The sequence below is a fragment of the Staurois parvus genome, unplaced genomic scaffold (genome assembly GCF_062004578.1).
Source record: "Staurois parvus isolate SC_StPar_1 unplaced genomic scaffold, SC_StPar_1.0 ptg001131l, whole genome shotgun sequence".
NCBI lineage: Eukaryota > Metazoa > Chordata > Amphibia > Anura > Ranidae > Staurois > Staurois parvus.
In genome coordinates, this window is record NW_028318927.1 from 840,686 (window position 1) to 866,305 (window position 25,620).

General features: G+C 44.3%; 1 protein-coding gene across 1 annotated transcript in view; it reads right to left on the reverse strand.

Moving 5' to 3' along the window:
* Nucleotides 1–25,380, reverse strand: part of LOC149439392 (tetratricopeptide repeat protein 39A-like) — a 77,255-nt gene extending 51,875 nt beyond the window's left edge. Inside the window, exons 1-3 of the mRNA XM_089659089.1 lie at nucleotides 25,319–25,380; nucleotides 12,924–13,025; nucleotides 8,476–8,607 (exon numbers count right to left, since the gene is read on the reverse strand). Of these exons, the coding sequence (XP_089515215.1) occupies nucleotides 8,476–8,607; nucleotides 12,924–13,025; nucleotides 25,319–25,347 (263 nt within the window). The 5' untranslated portion in view covers nucleotides 25,348–25,380. The remainder of the gene's footprint in view (nucleotides 1–8,475; nucleotides 8,608–12,923; nucleotides 13,026–25,318) is intronic.
* Between the last annotated feature and the right edge of the window lie 240 nt (nucleotides 25,381–25,620).

Genomic DNA, 25,620 nt, shown 5'->3' on the forward strand with positions numbered 1-25,620 from the left:
GTGAATGCAGGGTCCGGGGAGACCAGATCCAGTGAATGCAGGGTCCGAGGAGACCAGATATAGTGAATGCAGGGTCCGGGGAGACCAGATATAGTGAATGCGGGGTCCGAGGAGACCAGATATAGTGAATGCAGGGTCCTGGGGAGACCAGATACAGTGAATGCAGGGTCCGGGGAGACCGGATACCGTGAATGCAGGGTCCGGGGAGACCGGATATAGTGAATGCAGGGTCCGGGGAGACCGGATATAGTGAATGCAGGGTCCGGGGAGACCGGATATAGTGAATGCAGGGTCCTGGGGAGACCAGATATAGTGAATGAAGGGTCCTGGGGAGACCAAATATAGTGAATGCAGGGTCCGGGGAGACCAGATATAGTGAATGAAGGGTTCGGGGTTTAGTAACATTTTAATTGTGCCTTTTATATCTGTCTGGAGCTCAGCTTTAATCCCATGGAACGAAAAGAATATTGGCTGTGCTAGAATGTTTCAGTCTACAACCTACTTTCTGACAAAAGTGAAACACACTGGACTACCAAAGCTTTTCCTTAGAGCTGTATAATGAATGTGCCAAATATAATAAATATTTTATTGTGTAAGCTGCTAGATGGTGTTCTTCCCAACTCACCCTAAAAGCCAGAGAGTCGCCCTGTTTTTTTTTTTCTCTCACCCAGCATGACATATACTTCTTCCTCTCATTCACCCAGGGGCGGACTAACCATTCGAGCACTCGGCACTGCCCGAGGGCTGGGGTCAGTAGGGGGCCCCATAAAATGCCCCTGGTACCTTTTTATAGGCTTTTTTGGGTGTGTTTTGAGTGTGGGCAAGGACACAGGGGCCCCATGATCCCCAATTGCCAGGGGGCCCCTTGAGTTGTCAGTCTGCCCCCTGCATTCACCACACATTCGTTTTTTAGGCTTTTTTTTCTTTATATTCACCTTGTAATCTGGCCAGTAAGTCTGTTATTTTCAACTTCTTTTGACAGACCAAGCTGTCCAGACAAAGTGACAGATAGAGGAATGAGACAAACCATTTACCAATGGCAGGGATGCTTACAATGATCAGCGTTTATTTGTGTAAAACTTTTATCCCAAAAGTAACTACTTAGACGTGTTAGCTGGATTTCTGCTTTAATTTGTTAGTCGAGTCCATCTACGTCTTCTAGTATATCCAACACTCCCCTCTGCCCAGACTAACAATGCTGCTGTCCAAGGGTGGCTCTGCTGTTCCTCCATAGAGTGGAGGTGTGCTACTGGCAGGATCAGCAGGTGGAAATAAAGGGGGGGGAGGGAAGGGAAAAAAACTACAAGAAAACTAATGCAGCCACCACATCTAATAATTAGTACCTATCAATATTAAATTTTGGGTTTGGTGTGTAATACCACTAATTATTGTGTCTTAAATTTGGTAAAAGTAGTTCTTCTCGTTATAATAATTAGAACTCCAAAAAGAGAACGGGGGATATTTATGTTATGGAAATACTAAGTGCACTCCTGTGACACACAGGAGAAGTATGGCCAAAAAAGCTTAGGCCATACTTCTACATTAGAGCAGGGGTGGCCAACTGTGGCCCTCCAGCTGTTGGTGAACTACAAGTCTCATCATGCCTCTGCCTTTGGGAGTCATGCTTGTAACTGCCAGTTTTGCAATGCCTCATGGGACTTGTAGTTCTACAACAGCTGGAGGGCCACAGTTGCCCACCCCTGCATTAGAGTGATTTTAAAAGGAAAGAACTCTTTTTAAATAACAAACTTGTTATACTTACCTGCTCTGTGCAATACTTTTGCACAGAACAGCCCTGATCCTCTTCTTTTTGGGTCTCCCGTCTGCGGTCCTGGCTCCTCCCACCTGCCGACTGCCCCAAATAGCAAGCCTCTTGCTACAGGGGCACTCGAGCAGGCTCGCTCCAGAGCCACATTCTGTGTGTCTATTCACACACAAAGTGTGGCTCGGCTCTGTACCCCACTCTCTCCTCATTGGCTCACTGGCTGTGAATGACAGCAGCAGGAGCCAATGGCTTCCACTACTGTATGAGCCAATGAGGAGAGAGACCCAGGAGAGCCACTGCTCTCGTGCACAATCAAGATGGCGCTTAGGTAGGGGAGGGAGCTACACTCAGAGTGTTCGTTACCTTAACACCTTGGCGCCGGTGCCTCCTGGCCCTTTAAGGATTCCAGAAGCCAGAAGGTGGGGCGGGGTTTGAGGGTCATGTGACCGCCGTGATTCGCTGTCACGGCAGTCACATGATCGAGAAAGGTCCCGATCGAAAGAGGAGATCGAGACCTTTCCGTGAGCAGCGAACGTGTGTGCTGGGAGTGCGCAGGGCGCGTGCTCTCAGCACGTTTTTTTTTTTAATAGAATGCAAATCTGCAGCCGCTCTGCGTCTAGGCCCAGATGCCGGAAGGCCGCACATTTGCGTTCGCCCGGCGCCAAGAGGTTAATGCATAGAATGCATTAAAGTGGAGTTCCACCCAAAAGGGGAAGTTCCATTTTAAAAACTAATCCCCCACTCCGCATTAAGGATCGGCACCTTTGGGGAGCAGGTACCCGAAGTTGACAGGTACCCATTCCCACTGCGATCGGAAGTGGAAGTTGTTCCTCCCCTCCCTCCCTGTAGTCTTCTGGGACACGTGACAGGTCCCAGAAGATTACGGAACCATTCAAAAAGCGCAGCGCTACTCGCACATGCGCAGTGGGCACTCGGCTGTGAAGCCGCAAGCTCTCACAGCCGGGTGCCCACACTGATGATGCCACCGCGGGGAACACCGGACAAACGGTAAAACGGGCTGCGGGGAGGACACCGCGGGATCATGGGACAAGTGAGCGGCTGGTTTTTAAAAGTCAGCATCTACAGTTTCTGTAGCTGCCGACTTTTTATTTTTTAGAGTGTGACTAGAACTCCGCTTTAAGGTAAAAAACTTTGAGTCTTTAGAACCACTTTAAGATGATAATACACAAACAATTGTAATTTCTTTTTTCTTTATTGAACACATCCATTAAGTCACAGTGCTGGAGGAAAAAGTATGTGAACCCATAAATTAACCTTTTCAATGAAAGCTCATTGGAGTCAGTAGTTTGCCCGCCTGAAGTCCAATTCATGGAATGAGTTTGGAAGCGTGGTTTAAAGCTACTTTGATTGATAAAAGACACTTAAACATTTTAAGATTGTTGTTTATAAGAAGCATCAGCTGTTGTGAACCATGCCTCGCAAAAAGGAGCTCTTTGAAGACATATGATCAAGAGTAGCTGATCTGCATGAGGCTAGAAAGGGATACAAAGCAATCTAAAAGTGTTTAGACATTTATCAGTTGACAGACAAATTGTCCCTTAATGGAGACATTTTAATACCGTGGCTACCCTTCCAAGAAGTGGGCGTCCAACCAAGATGACTTCCAAGGCACAATGCAGAATCCTCAATGAGGTAAAGAAAAGCCAATGAGTTACAGCTAAAGGCTTGAAGACAACAATGGAACTGGCAAACATCCCTGTTCATGAGTCTACCATTAGTAAGTCTTTGTACAGGCAGGATGTCCATGGCAGAACACCACGGAGGAAGCTACTGCTGTCCACAAAAAAAAAAAAAAAAAAAACATTGCTGCGTGCCTGAAGTTTGCTAAACAGCACCTTGGCAAACCGCAATTCTACAGGGAAAATGTTTTGTCGACTGATGAAACAAAAGTTGAATTGTTCAAGAATACTCACACTATGTATGGTACAAAAAGGGCACAGCTCACCAACATCAGAATATCATCCCAATGGTGAAGTACGGTAGAGGGAACGTCATGATTTGGGCTTGTTTTGCGGCCTCAGGGCCTAGACCACTTGCCATCAAGGGGAAAGTGAAATCCCAAGTTTGCCAAAATATTCTACAGGATAATGACAGGGTGGCTCTCCGCCAGCTGAAACTTAATAGAAGCTGGGTGGTGCAGCAGGACATTGACCCTAACCATGAAAGTAAATCTGCCACAGCCTGGCTTCAGAAAAAGAAAATGCGTCTTTTGGATTGGCCCAGTCACCTAATAGAAATGCTGTGAAACTGACCTGAAGAGAGTCTGTTCACACCAGACATCCTACAAATGTGTCTGAGCCAAAGCAGTTTTATAAAGAAGAATAGTAAAAAATTCCTCCTGAATGTTGTGCAGGTCTGATCCAGAGCTACCAAAAGTGCGTACTTGAAGTCATTGCTGCCAAAGGAGGTTTTACTAGCTATTAACCCCAAAGGTTCACTTACTTTTTTCTTCAACACTGTGAACCCCTCTGGCTACTTCTAAAAGCGATCCAGCGGCTAGTCAGCCGCTTAGATCGCTCTTATCAGAAAGAGAAGTGGCTGAGGAAAATTTTTATACTGGGGTTATGGCATAATGCTGCAGCCATAACCCCGGCAAACCACTTCAAAACCGCAATGTATACGTATTATAGTCTTGAAGTGAATTTTATATATATATATATATATATATATATATATATTTTTTTTTTTTTTCTATCATATATCATATCCTTGACCATAAAAGCTGTTTAAAGGCATGTGTCTTTAACCATATATGAAGACGGTCACAAAATCAACCTTTAAGAGTCACCAGGTTGAAGAACTTGTCCAGCACAGTGAAGTGTGAAGAGATCCTCAGGAGGACTTTATCTTACTAAGGGATCAATCTGAACATTGTTCGCTTTCCGACACACTGCGTTGCTGCAAGACTCTGTTGGCATTTATGCTGTGAAAAGTATTCACTTCAATGCCCCCCCCCCTTCAGAGAAGCCCAATGTACTGTAGTATCTTAGATACTCTTTAGAAATCTGTCTCACAGTAGTGTGACAGATGTGAGAATTTAGGACAAATATATGCGTGTGTCAATACAGTGTAAATGTCACATCTCTCCTGAGGAGTGGTAGAGTTTTACAGGAAGAGAAGATATTTGCAGAGCAATGGCAGCCATACATACTTCAATACAAGGCTGACTTCTTTTCAGATCAATCTCTTCTGCTAGAAATAATCAATCTATACTTGACAACCTATTCCAACATCAGGAAGCGGTTTTTGACTGCTAATTAAAATTACGATCATAACGTATGACTATCAATTGCATCTCTGTTTCTATCATGTAATATCATAATCTGATCAATCAAGGTAGGATTGTATTCATGAGCAAAGTATCGTTGCTGTGGATCATGTTGATCGATAATATTCCACACTGGCCGACTCAGTTTGCTCAAATCTGATTGAAGTTACATCTAAATTTGATTTTAACAGAAGCTATTGCAATTTGACTGTTGGCAGATTTAATCATTTTGATTCTACCGGATAAGAAAAAGAAAAAAAAAATTTAAATATGCATGGCAAACATTAAGGATAACACATATCACTTTCAGGGGAATTTAAAGACAAATTTTGTTGCAGAATTGTCTGAAAGATGCAACACAACCAACAATTTACTTTAACATGGAAGAGGTCGTATTTCCACCATTCCCATCACCAATATGGCGGTATGTCTTTATGTATTTGTTGTAATGATAGAGCCATACAGTAAAATTGTAGCAAACAGAACTACTTGAAGGTAAGAACAATGAAAATGTTTCCAGGTTTTTGTTAGCTTTTTGCAAGGCTTCCGACCAAACACCAGAAACGTGTCTCCAACCTGTATAGTTTTACACGTGTAATGCCGAACTCTTGTCCCTACAGAGAGCTGAGCCATCACCGTGAGGAAACACAAAGGTGAGCTTTGAAGCGTGAGTAGGTCCTGAAGCAGTCCACATGGTGAACAAAAGGTCGGAGTGTTTGTTAATTCAATGGAAGAATCCCTTTTTTCCCTCTGCCTATATACATTTCTTATACAAACAATGAGTTTGACAGCTTTTCTTTCCTTTAAGACTGTGATGAAAGACTGTGGCCCTAAATGCATCAGAGGCAGTGTGTACTCACACAGAGGCAGGCTGGACAGATTAGCAATCTCTGTGGTGCTTGTTTCCTGGTCTGAAAGCTGATCCCAGTCTGCAAGCTGAGACCCATTGCCTACATCTTCATCGGATCAGTCACAATTCCTACACTTTCAAATCTCAGATCAGCCTCAATTCCTGTACCTTCAGACCTCAGATCAGCCTCAATTCCTGTACCTTCAGACCTCAGATCAGCCTCAATTCCTGTACCTTCAGACCTCAGATCAGCTCCAATTCCTGTACCTTCAGACCTCAGATCAGCCCCAATTTCTGTACCTTCAGACCTCAGATCAGCCCCAATTCCTGTACCTTCAGACCTCAGATCAGCTCCAATTTCTGTACCTTGAGACCCCGGATCAGCCCCAATTCCTGTACCTTCAGACCTCGGATCAGCCCCAATTCCTGTACCTTCAGACCTCAAACCAGCCTCAACTGCTGTATCTTCAGACCTCATATCAGCCCCAATTCCAGTACCTTCAGGCCTCATTTGAGCCCTAATTCCTGTACCTTCAGACCTCAGATCAGCCCCAACTACTGAACCTTCAGACATCAGATCAGCCCCAACTGCTGAACCTTCAGACCAGCCCCAACTGCTGAACCTTCAGACCTCAGACCAGCCCCAACTGCTGAACCTTCAGACCTCAGACCAGCCCCAACTGCTGAACCTTCAGACCTCAGACCAGCCCCAACTGCTGAACCTTCAGACCTCAGACCAGCCCCAACTGCTGAACCTTCAGACCTCAGATCAGCCCCAACTACTGAACCTTCAGACCTCAAATCAGCCCAAACTGTTGTACCTTCAGACCCGAGGTCAGCCCCAGCTGCTGTACTTTCAGGCCTTGGATCAGCCCCAATTGCTGTGCCTTTAGACCTCAAATCAGCCCCAACTGATATATTTTCAGACCTCATATCAGCCCCAATTCCTGTACCTTCAGACCTCACATCACCCCGATTTTTGGGTCCTCATATTTCTTGGGTCCTGTTATATTTCTGCATGTCCCTCACAGTGTTGGAATTATTGCTCTGTGGCCTTTCCCTTATCTGACTCCCTGTTTTTCAGCCCCCCAAAATAAAGAACCTTTTGGTCAGGAGCCCTAAAATCTCTCTTGATCTCCGCATGTGTTCTGTTCCACCCACACCTCCATCACAATCCCCAATTCCTGGGCCCTTAAACCAGCCAAAATTCTTGCACCTTCAAGCCACAGATCAGCCCCATATCCTGGGCCCTCAGACCGCAGATCAGCCCCTATTCCTGGGCCCTCAGACCAGCCCCTATTCCTGGGCCCTCAGACCAGCCCCTATTCCTGGGCCCTCAGACCAGCCCCTATTCCTGGGCCCTCAGACCAGCCCCTATTCCTGGGCCCTCAGACCAGCCCCTATTCCTGGGCCCTCAGACCAGCCCCTATTCCTGGGCCCTCAGACCAGCCCCTATTCCTGGGCCCTCAGACCAGCCCCTATTCCTGGGCCCTCAGATCAGCCCCTATTCCTGGGCCCTCAGATCAGCCCCTATTCCTGGGCCCTTAGACCTCAGATCAGTCCCAATTCCTGCACTTTCAGATCTCAGATCATCTCCATTTGCTGCACCTTCATACCTCACATAAGCCCCAAATCCTGCACCTTCAGACCTCAAATCAGCCTTAGTTACTGCACCTTTAGACCTCTGTCAGGGCTGTCAGAAGTCCTAATCTTTTCCAACTAAACATTTTCATGTCCTGTGTCCTCATTCTTGTCAGGAAGTGAGGGAAAATCTCCCCTATAAAAACACAAATAGCAATAAAAACCTGACAGATGTTGCAATCCTTTATCACTCTAGCCAAATAAAAGAAAAATAAAAAGTTTTGGCTGGAGCTGGGCTTTATTTGTAAAGCAAAGATTTCGTAACTATGCCATACAGTTAAACATTTCAGGCGAACCTGTTATAAAAAAAAACAAAATCAGAATAAAAGTACCCTGTAAGGGTCGGATGAATGGACCAAGGAGCATAGAAGGGGACACAGGCATCTGACATTCCCACATGTATTGGATGCCAAAAAGACTTATGGAGGCTGTAACACTGAACTGGAGGGAGTTAGCAGACACGAGCTGCAAAAGTGAGAACAGCAGCTCTTCTATTGCAAGGCTCCTTTATTTTGGATTTCTTTACTCTGACAGGGTCTCTTTAATGTTTTTTTCTAATGAGAACATATTGCAGAAGCTGTTGACCTACAGATCTTCTGTCTGAACGAAACATTGTATGGTCCTGTCTGAAAAGAGCAGGGGAGAAGTCTCTGTCCTCAGTCATTCACATGTGTGCGTCAGTTTCAGCTTGAGCTATTTTACTCTGTAAACATCTCTCTTTTTTTTTTTTTTTTTCTTTCAAACAAAACAATTACTGATAGACAGGTAAACTAAAGGAGATTAAAGAGTCACCTGCTGACTGAAAATAAGTAATATTCTTATGCAATAGTTTATATTTACCTATCTGAGAGAAAAAATAAAAAAAACACACAAACAAAAAAAAAACCCATAACACATTCCCTTTAAGACCTGTGTGCCGTCCTTGCTCACCGCTGACATATTTCCTGTGCTTGCTTCATCGTCTGCCCAGCACTGATAATGTCATCGGGTTCAAATGTCATCATTGCTTGCATCTCCAAAATAGTGCCATACACCAGACTATGATACATGCTGTCCTTAGATCTGTGGTAAAGAAAACACAAAGCACTGAGCCAGGAATGCAGACTTGGGATATATTCTATAGTTATGTGACCAGACAAGTTATAGGATCAACAAGGCCCAGGTACAATATACACATTTTAAAGTGCAGACAGCAGGTGAAATGTAAAGATTAGGTAACCAGCAATTAAGGGCAACATGTGAAACCAAGCAGAGAACTGGTAGCCAGCAAACATCGCAATCCACTCAACTGACCAATAATTCAAGTTCTGAATAGTCTACAGCAACCGCAATCCAGAAGGAACCTCTCAGGATCACTGGGAGGACATTTCTTGAAGCCTGAGCTACGTGTAACGTCTTCTCACTCTGTACGCTTACTTTATCACCAGCCCCATTCAAATCTCTAAAGCAGGCTTAAATCTGATTGGTGGAGGTGAAACGTTTGTCTCACATCAGGTTTTCGACTTGTAAGGGGCAGTAAAGAGCCTGCAGTGGGTGCGTTTGCGAATTTCTTCTGATGCATCACAAGTTCACATATGAGCAATTTGGAATCGCACGCAGAATAGCCGCATTTCCAAATGGCAGCAAAACGTGTGGTTGGGTTCCACTCTATTAAATCAATCACATCCTGTCCATCTTTAAGATAGGATGGCATTACTTTAACCAATGGTTATAGGAAAAAATATATGTATTCACCTATCCTGGAATGTATAGACCCTATCCCGGAATGTATAGACCCTATCCTGGAATGTATAGACCCTATCCCGGAATGTATAGACCCTATCCCATTAATGATAGGTCTTCCAGGAGGTTTAATTAAACTCTTATGTATTTTAGGTAAATAATAGATGATGGCAGGGGCAGACTGACTATTCGAGTACTCAGGGACTGCCCGAGGGCCCGGGGTCATGAAATGCCCCTGGTACCTTTTATAGGCTTTTTTGGGTGTGCTTTGAGTGTGGGCAAGGACACAGGGGCCCCATGATCCCCTATTGCCCGTGGGCCCCATGAGTTGTCAGTCCGCCCCTGGATGATAGGTATTTTACAGTGTGAAGTAATAAGATATTTTGCCTCTTTATCATTCACAATTTTTTCTTCTTTGGCTGATTCTATAGGATTTTGAAGCCGTTTTTATAAATTAATGTGGGATTCCTTTTGACTTTTATATATGTATTGGCATCACTCAGGTTAGTATTCATTTCTTCCTCATAAGCTTTCCTATCTAGAACCACTACACCTCCACCTTTATCAGCAGGTCTAATCACAACATTATTCTTTTGTTTCAATGATGACAGACCTTGGTGGAAAGACGCTTCCTCTTATATTTTCTAATATGAAGTTCTTTCAGATCGCCAAACACCTATTAACAACATCCTTTTACCATGTGACAAGCTGTGACCAATCACAGCTCACACAGTAGTTCTCAATGGCTGCAAGAATGCAGCCAGAGAGAAGGAGAAATGATTGCTTTTATTATTATTATAATACAGGATTTATATAGCGCCAACAGTTTGCTCAGCTCTGTACATAATAATGGGAGACAGTATATGAGACAGTACAGTAACAATACGATTCAATGCACGAGGGGTTTGAGGGCCCTGCTCCTGCTTTTACAGCCTTTATGGGTGTAAAAGCAATCAGTATAAAAAAAAAAAATCTTCATCACCCCCCACAAGTAGTACAGTGTCACCATGGTGACACTGTACTGCTAGGGTGACAGTATAAACACAAATAATATTAAAAAAATAAAATAAAAAATGTAAAAACTTTTTTTTAAAAATTATACTTTTTAGTTATAAATTAATTTGGGTTATTTTTTTTTTTTACTAAAAAGATAACTGAATATATTTTGGCCAAGATTTATGATGAAATATTATTTATTTGCAAAATTTTATAAGAAAAACACTTTTTTCAAAATGTTTGGACTTTTTCATTTATATAGCAAAAAAAATAAAAATTCCAGTGGTGAATAAATACCACCAAAATAAAGCTTTATCGGTCTTAAAAAAAATGCTAAAAAATTTATATTGGTACAGTGTTGCATGACCGCGTAATTGTCAAAGTGTGATAGCGCTGAAAGCTGAAAATTGGCCTGGACAAGAAGGGTAAAAGTGTCCGGACTTGAAGTGGTTAACCCTTTGAGGACCGTAAGATTTTGGAACGCCAAAAGAATCAATTTTTTTGTTTTTAAAGTTCCTACACTTCAGTTGCTGTAACTAAGCCATTTCATGAAATAATTGGCAAAAAGCTAGATCCATTTGTTGTTTGTTGATAAGATTTTGACTCAAACCAAAAAAGAAAAAGAGTTTTAAGTTCTTAATCAGATGATACACGCAATTAAAAACATGGGACAAATACGTCCCTTGGTCCTCAAAGGGTTAAACACCTCAACTTTGCTGCGAGAAGAATGGCAAAATGCAACTGTAAAATCGCTCCTGGCTTAGCGACTGAGCTTCTATGGAGTGACAACTCACACATAGCAGCCCATTCACTTGACTGCACAACACATGCTTCCACGTGAGAATTGTGCTAACAAAATCGCGAGTGGGAACGCAAGTTCCAGCAACCCATACTGTGAACGGGGCCTAAAGCAAGAGTATTATTATTATAGGTATCTTTTGATTGTAAGAGATTTTTCCATTGTAGATTTATTTTAACCTTACGTCAGTACATGGTGTTATTAGTTTGTAATGTAGAACAAGCTGAATACACGGAAATAAAATGTATCAATATTCTGAATTGTTACAATAATTCTGACTGCACAGCCTCAAACACAGAGGTAATAAGAAGGCATGACGCACTGCATGGCACGGGACTCAAGGGTTGGTGGAGATGACTGCAGTGGTGGTGTCTGCTACATTGATTTCCAGCTTCTAGGAAGGATCCCAAAGGTATAGTATACGAAGAGTTACACTGGTCCAAGTGGGACCAATGTGACTATGTAAAAAAAAAATATCCAAAGCTGGATTTCTTCTACAAACATAAGCAAATTATCTTGCTTCCTTCAAATGTCCTCAAAACATGTTTTGCTCAAGAAAATGCCTACAAGTTGCCTTCCCACTGGTATATGACCTGTGATCCGATTTCTAAATTCACTCCCTCTGTCACCGATGTGTTCCCGGGGTTGCAGGGAAAGAGGCACCCTCCTTCACACCTGGTGGACCTGTCCCAAAGCAGTCAGGTTCTGGACACAGGTGTATGCTATGATCTGACCCGTATTTAATACGTTCTTAGCTTGCAAACCCTGGGAGGCCCCGGATCATGAACCCATCCAGTCCTTAACCAAGTACCAATGTAGATTGTTGGGGTTTAGGTTTCTGGCTGCTCCACAGACTCTTGCCTGGGCATGGAGACAACCATTTTTGTTCAAGTGTCATCATATTGTGCTCCTTCAAAACAACCACACTGTCTTTTTCTACAGCAGCCTGTATTTTTCTTGTGGTTACCTATGGATTTCCCTTTGTATCCCGAACAACTCTTCTGGCAGTTATGGCTGCAATCTTTCTTGGTCTACCGGACCTTGGCTTGGTATCAAGAGATCCCTGAACTTTCCACTTCTTAATAGGTGATTTAACAGTACTGATTGGCGTGTTCAAGGCTTTGGACATCTTTTTATGTCCATTTCCATCTTTATAAAGTTCCATTACCTTGTTACGCATGATTTTGACAGTTCTTTTCCGATCCCCATGGCTCAGTATCTAGCCTAGTCAGTGCTTCTATATAAGAGCTAATAAACTCATTGACTATTTATACACTGACACTAATTGCAATTTAAAAAGCAGCAGATGTGGGACATTAACCTCTAACTGGCATTTTAACCCGTGTGTGTCACCTTGTGTGTCTGTAGCAAGGCCAAACATTCCAGGGGGCGGAGACTCCTGATCTGGGCCATTTGGGTGATTTCTGTTATCATTATGATTTAAAAAGGAGCCAACCAACTATTTGATAATAAATGGCTTCATATGATCATCATCCTTCAATAAAAGAACATTTTTTGGCATGATCAGTCATATTTTCAATATCAATGCCAAAAGTTCACAATTTCTGCCAGGGGATGCAAACTTTTGAGCACAAATGTATTTCTGGTTCCTCCTGCTTTTCATACTAACTACCTCACTCACTCCATTGGTCACACAATGTCTGCGCCTTTGTTATTACGATGTACCTTTAATTATACCTGCCTAATCCTGTCAGTGTTCTCGCTTTCAACTGCAGCCTCTTGGTAATTTGGAAAACTTTCAATAACATTTTGTGAAATAAATATAAGCCGAATAAACTGTAGCTTTAAGAAAAAAAAAACTAAACTTCAGTGACACTGGATTAAGTCAGTCAACTCTTACCTTGGACGGAGAAGGTCTAGACTCTCATTAAAACGATTGTTCAGGAACAGATTCAGTGCATCCATACAGTCACTGAGATCCCGGAACAGATCCACATTGGACCTAAAAAGAACAAGAATTTTCAGAAAAACAAGAAGAAATAATAAACAGGAAAAAGAGTGAAAGAAGTACTCCACTAGCCAACATAGGCACCTATGAAACTTCATATTACAGTAACCCGGCTCCCGAGTGTCTTATTACCCTGTAATATCTTATTACAGTAACCCGGCTACCGAGTGTCTTATTACCCTGTAATATCTTATTACAGTAACCCGACTCCCGAGTGTCTTATTCCCCCTGTAATATCTTATTACAGTAACCCGGCTCCCGAGTGTCTTATTCCCCTGTAATATCTTATTACAGTAACCCGGCTCCCGAGTGTCCTATTCCCCCTGTAATATCTTATTACAGTAACCCGGCTCCCGAGTGTCTTATTCCCCTGTAATATCTTATTACAGTAACCCGGCTCCCGAGTGTCTTATTACCCCTGTAATATCTTATTACAGTAACCCGGCTCCCGAGTGTCTTATTCCCCTGTAATATCTTATTACAGTAACCCGGCTCCTGAGTGTCTTATTCCCCCGTAATATCTTATTACAGTAACCCAGCTCCCAAGTGTCTTATTCCCCCGTAATATCTTATTACGGTAACCCGGCTCCCGAGTGTCTTATTCCCCCGTAATATCTTATTACAGTAACCCGGCTCCCGAGTGTCTTATTCCCCCTGTAATATCTTATTACAGTAACCCGGCTCCCGAGTGTCTTATTACCCCCGAAATATCTTATTACAGTAACCCGGCTCCCGATTGTCTTATTACCCCTGTAATATCTTATTACGTTAACCCGGCTCCCGAGTGTCCTATTACCCCCATAATATCTTATTACAGTAACCCGGCTCCCGAGTGTCTTATTACCCCGTAATATCTTATTACAGTAACCCGGCTCCTGAGTGTCTTATTACCCCGTAATATCTTATTACAGTAACCCGGCTCCTGAGTGTCTTATTACCCCGTAATATCTTATTACAGTAACCCGGCTCCTGAGTGTCTTATTACCCCTGTAATATCTTATTACGGTAACCCGGCTCCCGAGTGTCTTATTACCCCTGTAATATCTTATTACGGTAACCCGGCTCCCGAGTGTCCTATTACCCCCATAATATCTTATTACAGTAACCCGGCTCCCGAGTGTCTTATTACCCCTGTAATATCTTATTACAGTAACCTGGCTCCCGAGTGTCTTATTCCCCCTGTAATATCTTATTATAGTAACCCGGCTCCCGAGTGTCTTATTCCCCCTGTAATATCTTATTACGGTAACCCGGCTCCTGAGTGTCTTATTCCCCCTGTAATATCTTATTACAGTAACCCGGCTCCTGAGTGTCTTATTACCCCTGTAATATCTTATTACAGTAACCCGGCTCCCGAGTGTCTTATTCCCCCTGTAATGTCTTATTACAGTAACCCGGCTCCCGAGTGTCTTATTCCCCTGTAATATCTTATTACAGTAACCCGGCTCCCGAGTGTCTTATTACCTCTGTAATATCTTATGACAGTAACCCAGCTCCTTAGTATCTTATTGCCCCGATAACAACATAATTGTATCCAAGCTTCTGTAGTATACTGTATGAGGATGTATACTGAGGATGCAATTACTCATTTGGTGTTTGGAAAATTCACTAAAGTGGTTGCCACCCTGTACTTTGGATCAGTGTATTTGCTGTTGGTGGAGTATAATAACTCTAATCATTAATAAATGTCAACAGTTTATTTAAATACATTAATAAAACGCTCTACAAACTAAGATGTTACAGGAGTAATAAAAGAGGAGCTAGCTTAATGTAATAAGATGTGGCACAAGTAAAAAGAAATTATTGCACCTGTAACATCATATAACTGCAACCCAGCTCTTGAGTGTCCTAAAATTTTATTCACAGGAGCTCAAATAAAGTAATATAACCATGCTCCTCTTGAAGTGTTACAAGATCTGACTGTAATATGTAACTGGGGTAATAGGACACTCGGGAGCCGGGTTACTGTAATAAGATATTACAGGGGAATAAGACACTCGGGAGCCGGGTTACTGTAATAAGATATTACAGGGGTAATAAGACACTCGGGAGCCGGGTTACTGTAATAAGATATTACAGGGGAATAAGACACTCGGGAGCCGGGTTACTGTAATAAGATATTACAGGGGGAATAAGACACTCGGGAGCCGGGTTACTGTAATAAGATATTACAGGGTAATAAGACACTCGGGAGCCGGGTTACCGTAATAAGATATTACAGGGGTAATAAGACACTCGGGAGCCGGGTTACTGTAATAAGATATTACAGGGTAATAAGACACTCGGGAGCCGGGTTACCGTAATAAGATATTACAGGGGTAATAAGACACTCGGGAGCCGGGTTACTGTAATAAGATATTACAGGGTAATAAGACACTCAGGAGCCGGGTTACTGTAATAAGATATTACAGGGTAATAATACACTCGGGAGCCGGGTTACTGTAATAAGATATTACAGGGTAATAAGACACTCGGGAGCCGGGTTACTGTAATAAGATATTACAGGGTAATAAGACACTCGGGAGCCGGGTTACCGTAATAAGATATTACAGGGGGAATAAGACACTCGGGAGCCGGGTTACTGTAATAAGATATTACAGGGTAATAATACACTCGGGAGCCGGGTTACTGTAATAAGATATTACAGGGTAATAAGACACTCGGGAGCCGGGTTACTGTAATAAGATATTACAGGGGAATAAGACACTCGGGAGCCGGGTTACTGTAATAAGATATTACAGGGGAATAAGACACTCGGGAGCCGGGTTACCGTAATAAGATATTACAGGGGTAATAAGACACTCGGGAGTCGGGTTACTGTAATAAGATATTACAGGGGAATAAGACACTCGGGAGCCGGGTTACTGTAATAAGATATTACAGGGGAATAAGACACTCGGGAGCCGGGTTACCATAATAAGATATTACAGGGTAATAAGACACTCGGGAGCCGGGTTACTGTAATAAGATATTACAGGGGAATAAGACACTCAGGAGCCGGGTTACCGTAATAAGATATTACAGGGGTAATAGGACACTCGGGAGCCGGGTTACCGTAATAATATATTACAGGGGGAATAAGACACTCGGGAGCCGGGTTACTGTAATAAGATATTACAGGGTAATAAGACACTCGGGAGCCGGGTTACTGTAATAAGATATTACAGGGTAATAAGACACTCGGGAGCCGGGTTACTGTAATAAGATATTACAGGGGAATAAGACACTCGGGAGCCGGGTTACCGTAATAAGATATTACAGGGGTAATAAGACACTCGGGAGCCGGGTTACCGTAATAAGATATTACAGGGTAATAAGACACTCGGGAGCCGGGTTACTGTAATAAGATATTACAGGGGAATAAGACACTCGGGAGCCGGGTTACTGTAATAAGATATTACAGGGGAATAAGACACTCAGGAGCCGGGAGTCTCTACCAACAGGATAGTATAAATGCTGTACACAGTGGTGAATATGTAGTACATTACAATCCCATGATACAATAATGTGTGATTGTTGAGTATATAGAGTGGTGCCGAGTGTATAGTAGTTAATCGTTATCTGCACGATTTATGATTTGGTTGGGCAGGTCAGGATAAAGAGGAAGGAGAGGGGAAGATAAACAGAGAGAGAAGAGATTTCGCTGGCATACAGGGAGTGGTAAGGTGTACACACTGTGATCAGACTTTCTGGGGGATGTTTGTACAGTGTCACATGTGGCATACAATCACACATTCCACTGTGCAGCTCCCTGCTGATATTACTGCCATTGATGTCTCAGCTGTCGGGACACTTGGAGCCACAGATTACTGGTGAGATCCTTGAAGCTCTGGGGCAGTCTGCTCAACATATGGTCCATACAGCTGCCTAATGTCTGGTCCTTGGTAGCATTTATAAAACCATTAGCCAAAACCTGCATGGTAGGAATACCCTCTAAATCACTATGGGGGAGATTTACTAAACCTGGCGCACTCAGAATCTGGTGCAGCTGTGCATGGCAGCACAGTGGCTACATGGTTAGCACTTCCACCTGGCAGTACTAGGGTCGTGGGTTCAAATCCCAACCATGGCACCACCTGCCTGGAGTTTGCATGTTCTCCCTGTGCCTGCGTGGGTTTCCTCCAAGTACTCCGGTTTCCTTTCCCACTCCAAAGACATGCTGGTAGGTTAATTGGATCCTGTCTAAATTGGCCCTAGTATGTGTATGTATGTGAGTTAGGGACCTTAGATTGTACGCCCCTTGAGGGTCAGGTGTGGCGCCTTCCACGTTCTAGATCAGTGCGCACCGGCCCCTTCCACGTTCTAGATCAGTGTGTGGGCCCTTCCACATTCTAGATCAGTGCGCACAGGCCCCTTCCACGTTCTAAATCAGTGTGTTGCCCCTTTCACATTCTAGATCAGTGAGTGGCCCCTTCCACATTCTAGATCATGATAGAAGTGACCAGCACTCAAAAAAAACATGGACTCCAGCTACTAAGGGAAGGATCATAGTTTACTACATTTTGTTTGTATAAAGAAATAAGAGGGGTTCCAGCGCACTGTTTAAAAATATTTTGCGTTCTAGATCAGTGTGTGGCCCCTGGGCACTCCAACTCAGCTTGATATTTCTGGAGGCACAGCAATGCAAAAAGTTCCCTTGAATGGTTTATAAAGCCAAGAATTTTTCTTAATAGAGTGGAGAATGGTTAAAGAGGAACTTCACCCAAAAGGGGGAGTTCCGCTTGTTTGCATCCACCCCTCCTCTGCTGCTAAATTTGGCACTTTTTTGGTGGGATAGGGGAGTATGTACTTGGCTTTGACAGGTACCGGCTTCCGCTTCTGGGTCAGAGTGCCGCGGTGATCTGTGAGGAAGTTCATGTCCGTCCTCCTTCTCCCCGCAGCCTTCTGGGACACACACAGGTCCCAGAAGACTGCAGGACCATTCACAGAGTGCAGCACAGCTCACCCATGCACAGTAGGAAACCGGCTGTGATTTCAGAAGGCTTCACTGTTGGTTTCCCTTACTTAAGATGCCAGTGCCAGGAACCCAAAGCCGACTGAAGAATCAGCTCAGGTGAGGACATTGCTGGATCCCTAGACAGGTAAGTGTCCTATTATTATAAGGCAGTAGCTACAGGATTGTATCTGCTGACTTATTTTTTGGGGGGAGACTGAGGCTCCTCTTTAAAACTTCTGACAGTTTTGAATCTGAGTGTCCCACTGGGGAGATTTCTCTTCACTTCCTGCCCCAGAGACACAACAAGAAGTAAGGGGAGATCTCTCCAAACGAGGGGATATCCTTTTCCTACCAGAAGATATATTGCCTTTTGGAAGATTTCCTCTCGCCTCCTGTTTCGGTGACAACTCAAAAATTACATTTTGTAACAGAAACAAAGGTCACCAGGGCCAACAGAGTGAGAGATTGGCAGGGATTCTAACCCTTCCCTACCTAAAGAGAAACAAATGTTTTGGCTTTAAAAGATTACGTGCTCATTGTGAATGGTGTGCAGTGAGGACATTATTGGGAGCCTCACCTACCGACTTCCAGTCATTGGCACTTGGCAGTGAGTGCTTCTTGACAACTCATCGCTGTTCTTGGGAAACCAATTGAGCACGCCTGCAGAGGAGTTTATTGACATAGATACGTGGAACTAAACCCTTTAAATCCTTTACAGCCCCAGAAGCTGCCATCTTACAAGGGTGTCAAACTGGCGGCCCTCCAGCTGCTGCCAAGCTACAAGTCCCATGGTGCTCCAGGTGTGATCAAGTTATGGTACCAGCCATTTAACAGCTTGACAGTTTGGTTGAGAGCACCAGCAACTGTGACAGTGAGGCTAGGTTCACACCTATGTAGTTTGCGTTTGATCCGTTTCTGCATTGTGTTTTTGATGCCTTTTTGTTTGTTTTTTTCTTGTTGCTAGGCAGATTTATACGTAAAAACGCATCAAAAACGTACTACATGCTTGTCTGCAGCATTTCCATTGAAGTCTATAGAACCAAAACCGCAACTTTTTTGCGTTAAAAAAAGTCCCCGATCCTTTCAAAAAAATGCACCCTTGAAAATGCTGAGATGTGAACGTGTCCCATAGGAAATCATGTGACATGGACTGTAGTGCATTTCTGCAAAACGCTGCAGAAAACGCTTAGGTGTGAACCTAGGGTTATTCACAGCCATAAACGTGTTTTTTGGGAATCGATCAAATTGATGGCTTTAGGTCCACTTTAAGGCCCCTCCCCTCATGCTGCTTTTAATTATTTTTATTTATTTCAGATACTTATATAGCGCCGTCAATTTACGCAGTGCTTTACATATATATTGTACATTCACATCAGTCCCTAACCCTCAAGGGGTGTACAATCTAAGGTCCATAACTCACATTCATACATACACATACTAGGGACAATTTAGACAGGATCCAATTAAGCTACCAGTATGTCTTTGGAGTGTGGGAGGAAACCGGAGTACCCGGAGGAAACTCATGCAGGCACAGGGAGAACATGCAAACTCCAGGCAGGTGGGATTCGAACCAACGGCGCTAGTACTGCCAGGCGGAAGGGCTAACCATTTAACCACTGTGCTGACCTCCTGTTTGCTCCCCAAAGGGATTTATTCAATCATCACAGGTATAGAAGCAGATGGTCCTGGTTCACACCTATGCAGGTTGCAGTTGACGCATTTTGTGTTTTTTTTTTTCACACACATTTTTAAATTTTTTTTATGCGTTTTGCAATTTTGGGAGGTGCCTGTTGCGGTCTTGCAGGAGAATCCAGCAAAAATGCAGTAGAAACGCATAAAAAATGCAAGCACTGCATTTTTCCAATTATTACATATTTTATTAAATTTTCTTATAAGAAAAAAAATGCATTACAAAACCACCATATATCTTGTTACATCATACGTATAAACTTTATCCCCATACCCACCCCCAAAACCCCCCTGTCCAATCTCATCTTATCCTCTTTCCCCTCCTATTAATCTAATCATGTATATAGATCTCTTTAACCATTTCAATTCTCTGGTACTACTATCGGGGGACCTTTCATTTTTAAGTATTTTTCTGAAGTTTTAAACTCATACCATCTACCCCAAATCTTTCTAAACTTTTCCATTTCATCTTTCTCCATGTAACAAAGTTCCTCCATCCTGCTAACATATTCAGCTCGGTCTATCCAATCCCTCATTGTTGGTGGATCCTGGGCCATCCAAACCCTAGGAATTAAACCCTTTGCCGCACCAATCAGATGGTATAATAAGCTATTTTTATATTGTTTTACCGACATCTCTGTTCTATAGAAAATATACGCCTATGGATCCTTCTGGATAGATGTCCCACAAATCTCCTGTATATGATGAATTATCTCCTGCCAATATATCTGAATTTTTGGGCATTCCCACCATATAGGAGCCATTGTCCCTATTGCCCCACACCCTCTCCAGCATAAAGTTGATACTTCTCTCTGTTTATGTGAAGCACTGCATTTTCATTAAAGTCTATGGAACCAAAAACACAGCTTACTGTGGGGGGGGGGGGGGGGGGAAATCCCTGACCCTTTCCCAAAAAATGAACGTGACCTATAGAAAATCATGTTCAATGAATTGGAGTGCGTTTTTTCAAAACTGAATCCCCTCTGAAAAAACAGCATAGGTGTGAACCAGGCCTACCTCTAATGCTGGTAGCTTGAGCAGCCAATCACCACAAAATCCTGGGAGATGGTCTTGTTTAACCCTTTTGATATCGTCAATGTAACTATGACATCACTGGCATAGTTACGTTGACGATAGCAAAAGGGTTAAACAAGACAGTGAGCTGCCAGCTTTAACCCCTTTCTGCCACCACCTCCCAGCCCTTTAAAAATTTCTAAATTCTGGTGGACGCGGGCATTCCGATCATGTGACTGCTGTCATTAGCGGTCACATGATCGGAAAGCTCCCGATCGCAATTATACATTGGGAGCTTTCTGTTTCCTTATAGTTTCTTAGCTGGGAGCGCGCTCTCACTACAGTAATGTGTTTTCTTACACCCCGGTCACATCGGGTGCGACTTGCAAATCGTATGCCACGTCGCACCCTATTGTCCACTATTACAGCAGTCACATGGGTGCGGTCTCGAACTTGGTCGGAATTGCACCGATTTCTCAAGTAGTACATGTACTATATTTTTTCACAAATGAAATCAGCAGGTCACCCGATTTTGAAATTGTGCAACTTCACTGTAGGCTGCATATATGCGGGAAGTTAACATAGAAGTGATTGAAGCAACTAGAAGGTCAAAGCCATTTCTTCGGGGCTCACCTGTCCCTCCTGGGGGCCCAGGACCTATATGGCAGGTGCCAGGATGGAGAGTAAAGGGACACCAGCAAAGATCCACTTGCTGATCTCCCCCGTGAAGAATGAACACAAAAGCGCTCAGCTATGAGCACCTCTGGGTTCAGAGCTAGCCAAGCAAGAAGCTGATCGAGCACAGTCTGCGCTCCATCAGCTTCAACAGATGAGGTCAAAGTAAAGACCCTTGATGGCTTCCTAAAGAGAACCTGTCACCTGCATTATGTGACCCCCATCAGCCTTCTTATGACAGCAAGTAAAGTGGTGGTAAAGGCTCAAAGGTTCTTTTAGCTTCATACATTCTATGCATGATGGTAAAAAAACCTTCAGTGTGCAGCATCCCTCTACCCCCCCTAATACCTACCTGAGCCCCATCTCAATCCAGTGATATGCACAGGAAACTCAGGTGTCCCAGGTCTCTCCCTCCTCATTGGTTCTCGCTACTGTCAATCACAGCCAGTGAATCAATGAAGAGAGAGCGGGGGAGGGGGCCAAGCCACATCTGTGTGTGTGAATGGACACACAGAGTAACAGCTAGGATTCCCCATAGCAAGCTTCTTGCTGTGGGGGCACTTGGCAGGAGGGAGGAGCCAGGAGCACTGGCAGAGGACCCGAGGAGAGGAGGATCCAGGCTGCTCTGTGCAAAACCACTGCACAGAGCAGGTAAGTATAGACACGCAATAAAAAAAAAAAAAATCTGCCTTTACAATTACTTTAAAGAAGTTCACCTTCCATAAAATGTTACACTCATATTCAGGGTGTAAATGTAACATGTTATGTCCAGACCGGCCCCTGCTCTCCCACGATCCCCGCTTTGACAGGTAGTGGGGGATCTTTCTCCACCCCCACCCACTAGCTGTCAAATTTTTAAAAAATATGGCTGTGAGGCTCCGCCCACAGGGCCGCGTCACTCATTCATAGTCATCTGTGAATGAACTAGAAGTCTCAACAGCCTTAGCGGTTGTCAGCTTGTAGTCCTCAATGAACTACCACGGCACTGTGAAGCATTGTGGTAGTTCATTCATTCTTCCTGGCAGTATATCTGTTTGGCTGTACATCCCGTATAGCAAGCAGAAATTCTGACAGGTCTGCGTAGCACCAGCGATCTGCAGATCAATGGTGCAATGCTTTACAGGCTCCTGTAGACAAAAATAATAAATGCACATTTTTTTTACCTGCAAAAAAAAAAGTGCATTTATTTATTTTTTCTAAAAGGTGAACTTATCCTTTAAATCAGGGGTCTCCAAACTTTCTAAAGAAAGGGCCAGTTAACGGTCTTTCAAAATTTAGGAGGGATGGACTGCTGGAAGTCAGAGAAAAAAATGTTCTGGTTTCACTGGGAGTAAACAATGCCCAATTTTTGGAATTAGGGGAGGTATAGTACCCTATCCCTGGTGTCAGTGGAAGGAATAGTTCCCCATCATTGGTGTCAGTGGAGGAATAGTGCCCCATCACTGGTGTCAATGGAAGGAATCATGGCCCATTGTTGGTGTCAGTGGATGGAATTGTGGCCTGTCATTGGTGTCAGTGGGAAGAATTGTGTCCCAATGTAAGTGTCAGTGGAAGGAATAGTGCCCAACTCCTGGTGTCAGTGGAATGAATTGTGCCCTATCATTTGTATTTTTGGAAGGAATTGTGCCCCATTGTAGGTGTTAGTGAGCGGAATAGTGCCCCATCATTGATGTCATTGGGAGTAATAGTGCCCCATCGTTGGTGTCAATGAAAGGAATTGTGGCCTGTCATTGGTATCAGTGGGAAGAATTTTGTCCCAATGTAAGTGTCAATGGAAGGAATAGTGCCCAACTGCTGGTGTTAATGGAAGGAATTGTGCCCTATTATTTGTTTCTTGGGAGGAATTGTTCCCCATTGTAGGTGTCAGTGAGAGGAATAGTGCCCCATTGTTGGTGTCAGTGGAAGGAATTGTGGCCCAACTGCTGGTGTCAGTGGAAGGCATTGTGCCCAACTGCTGGTGTCAGTGGAAGGCATTGTGCCCAACTGCTGGTGTCAGTGGAAGGCATTGTGCCCAACTGCTGGTGTCAGTGGAAGGCATTGTGCCCAACTGCTGGTGTCAGTGGAAGGCATTGTGCCCAACTGCTGGTGTCAGTGGAAGGCATTGTGCCCAACTGCTGGTGTCAGTGGAAGGCATTGTGCCCAACTGCTGGTGTCAGTGGAAGGCATTGTGCCCTATCATTTGTATTTTTGGGAGGAATTGTGCCCCATTGTAGGCGTCAGAGAGAGAGAGAGAAATAGTGCCCCATCACTGATGTCATTGGGAGGAATAGTGCCCCATTGTTGGTGATATTGAGTGAAGTTGTATACCATCATTTGTGTAAATGGGAGGATTTGAGCCCCATTGTTGGTGTCAGTGGCAGGAATGATGTCCCATTGATGGAGTCAGTGGATGGAATAGTGCCCCAAGGGCCGTATAGAGGCAAGCAAAGGGCCTCATCTGGCCCCTGGGCCATACATTGAAGACCACTGCTTTGAGTTAAAGCCGAAGCTCAGGTAAGGCAATTTTTACATACATTGGGCCAAGCTGGACCAACATAAGTACATATGTGCCATACCCGTGGGATCCCCAAGGACGCTGGAAATCACTGTATTAGGCACCACTACTAAAGCATTTGCCACTATCTTCCGGGTCCCATTCTGCCCTGCTGCATTGTGAACACAGGAGGATGCTCTCTCGCAGGGGCGGACTGACAACTCATGGGGCCCCCGGGCAACAGGAGATCATGGGGCCCGTGTCCTTGCCCAAACTCTAAAAAGCCTATGAAAAAGGTATCAGGGGCATCTCATGGGGCCCCCTACTGACCCCGGGCTCTCGGGCAGTGCCCGAGTTTCCAAATGGTCAGTCCGCCCCTGCTCGCTTGGAACCGTGCCATTCAGAGAACAGCAAGGGTGCACAAACATAGTATGACACCTATGTATTTACACTCATCCAAGCTGGACCAAGATAACTATGTAAAAATTGAAAAAAAAAATATCTTTTTTAAAAATTACATTTCAAAAAAATAAAATTAAAAAAAAACCTCCATATATGTGAAGATATGAACGTAAACGCACACATGCATACAAAAACATACATATTAGATATTGCCCGCTACTGCTTGAATTTAGCACAGCTGTGCGTGGCTCCGTCCATTCACCGGGATCAGTGAATGGAAAGACTACAAGTCCCATGTGCCAGCGTGGTAGAGGGGCTCACGGTCACACATCACGTGACGTCAATGCACTTATAATATAAAGTTTGCTTCTTCCCGCCCCATAATGGAGGATCTATACCACCGTAAGGTCCGGGGGATGAACGCAGGGTTCCTGTACGCTGCACCCACAACGTCATGGTCACAGGCTTCAATGCAAACATTTACCCTGACACAATGTATTGTTAATGTGGGTTCAGGGGCGGACTGACCATTTGGAAACTCTGGCACTGCCTCTGGTACCTTTTTCATAGGCTTTTTTGAGTTTGGGCAAGGACACAGGGGCCCCATGATCCCCTATTGCCCAGGGGCCCCATGAGTTGTCAGTCCGCCCCTGCAGGGGCCCCATGTTCCTCTATTGCCCGGGGGCCCCATGAGTTGTCGGTCCGCCCCTGTGTGGGTCTATTTATTACATCATAGCAAAAGAATGACCAGGTCTCTCTCAAAGGAGGCCCAATAAAAACCTGCCAGAGGTCCTAACCCCCCATCATCCTCGCCTGGGGGCTTCCTATGTTAGATGCAGTAAATGGAAGGGGAGTATAGGAAGCAGAGGGAGGGCAGTCTGGTATTTGTCCTTTGTTGCTGGCAGGATGCGATGATCCTGCTGAGTGCGTTTGCTATTCAAGCTGAAACGTTGTCACCGTGTCACCTGAGTGTGCGCCTGCTCCTGATGTGGCCCCTGGGCTCCCATCTCACTGCTACCCGTGTGGCCCCTGCGCGCACCAGCATAGTACAGAGGAGTGTGTGGCCCCTCCAGACATATGTCAGTGCACCCCCCTTACCTCTCCCCGGGGCCCGACTCTCCGCTCATGCTGCTCCTACACCGACTGCCAGGCCACGCCCACCGACACCTGTCCTGGAGACTGCAAGCTAGTGGCCACGCCCACATACAAGGAACGGCACTGTTATTTCTAGAGAACACGCCCACTGACACGTGGAGAGAACAGGTAGGAGCCGGCCACGCCCTCCAGTACATCATACAGCCAGGTGTGTGTAGAGTGTGCTGACCTGTCCTGTGCTCAGCCATATATCTATATACAGTATATACAGGGAGGAGATATATATACACTACAGGGGAGAAGGG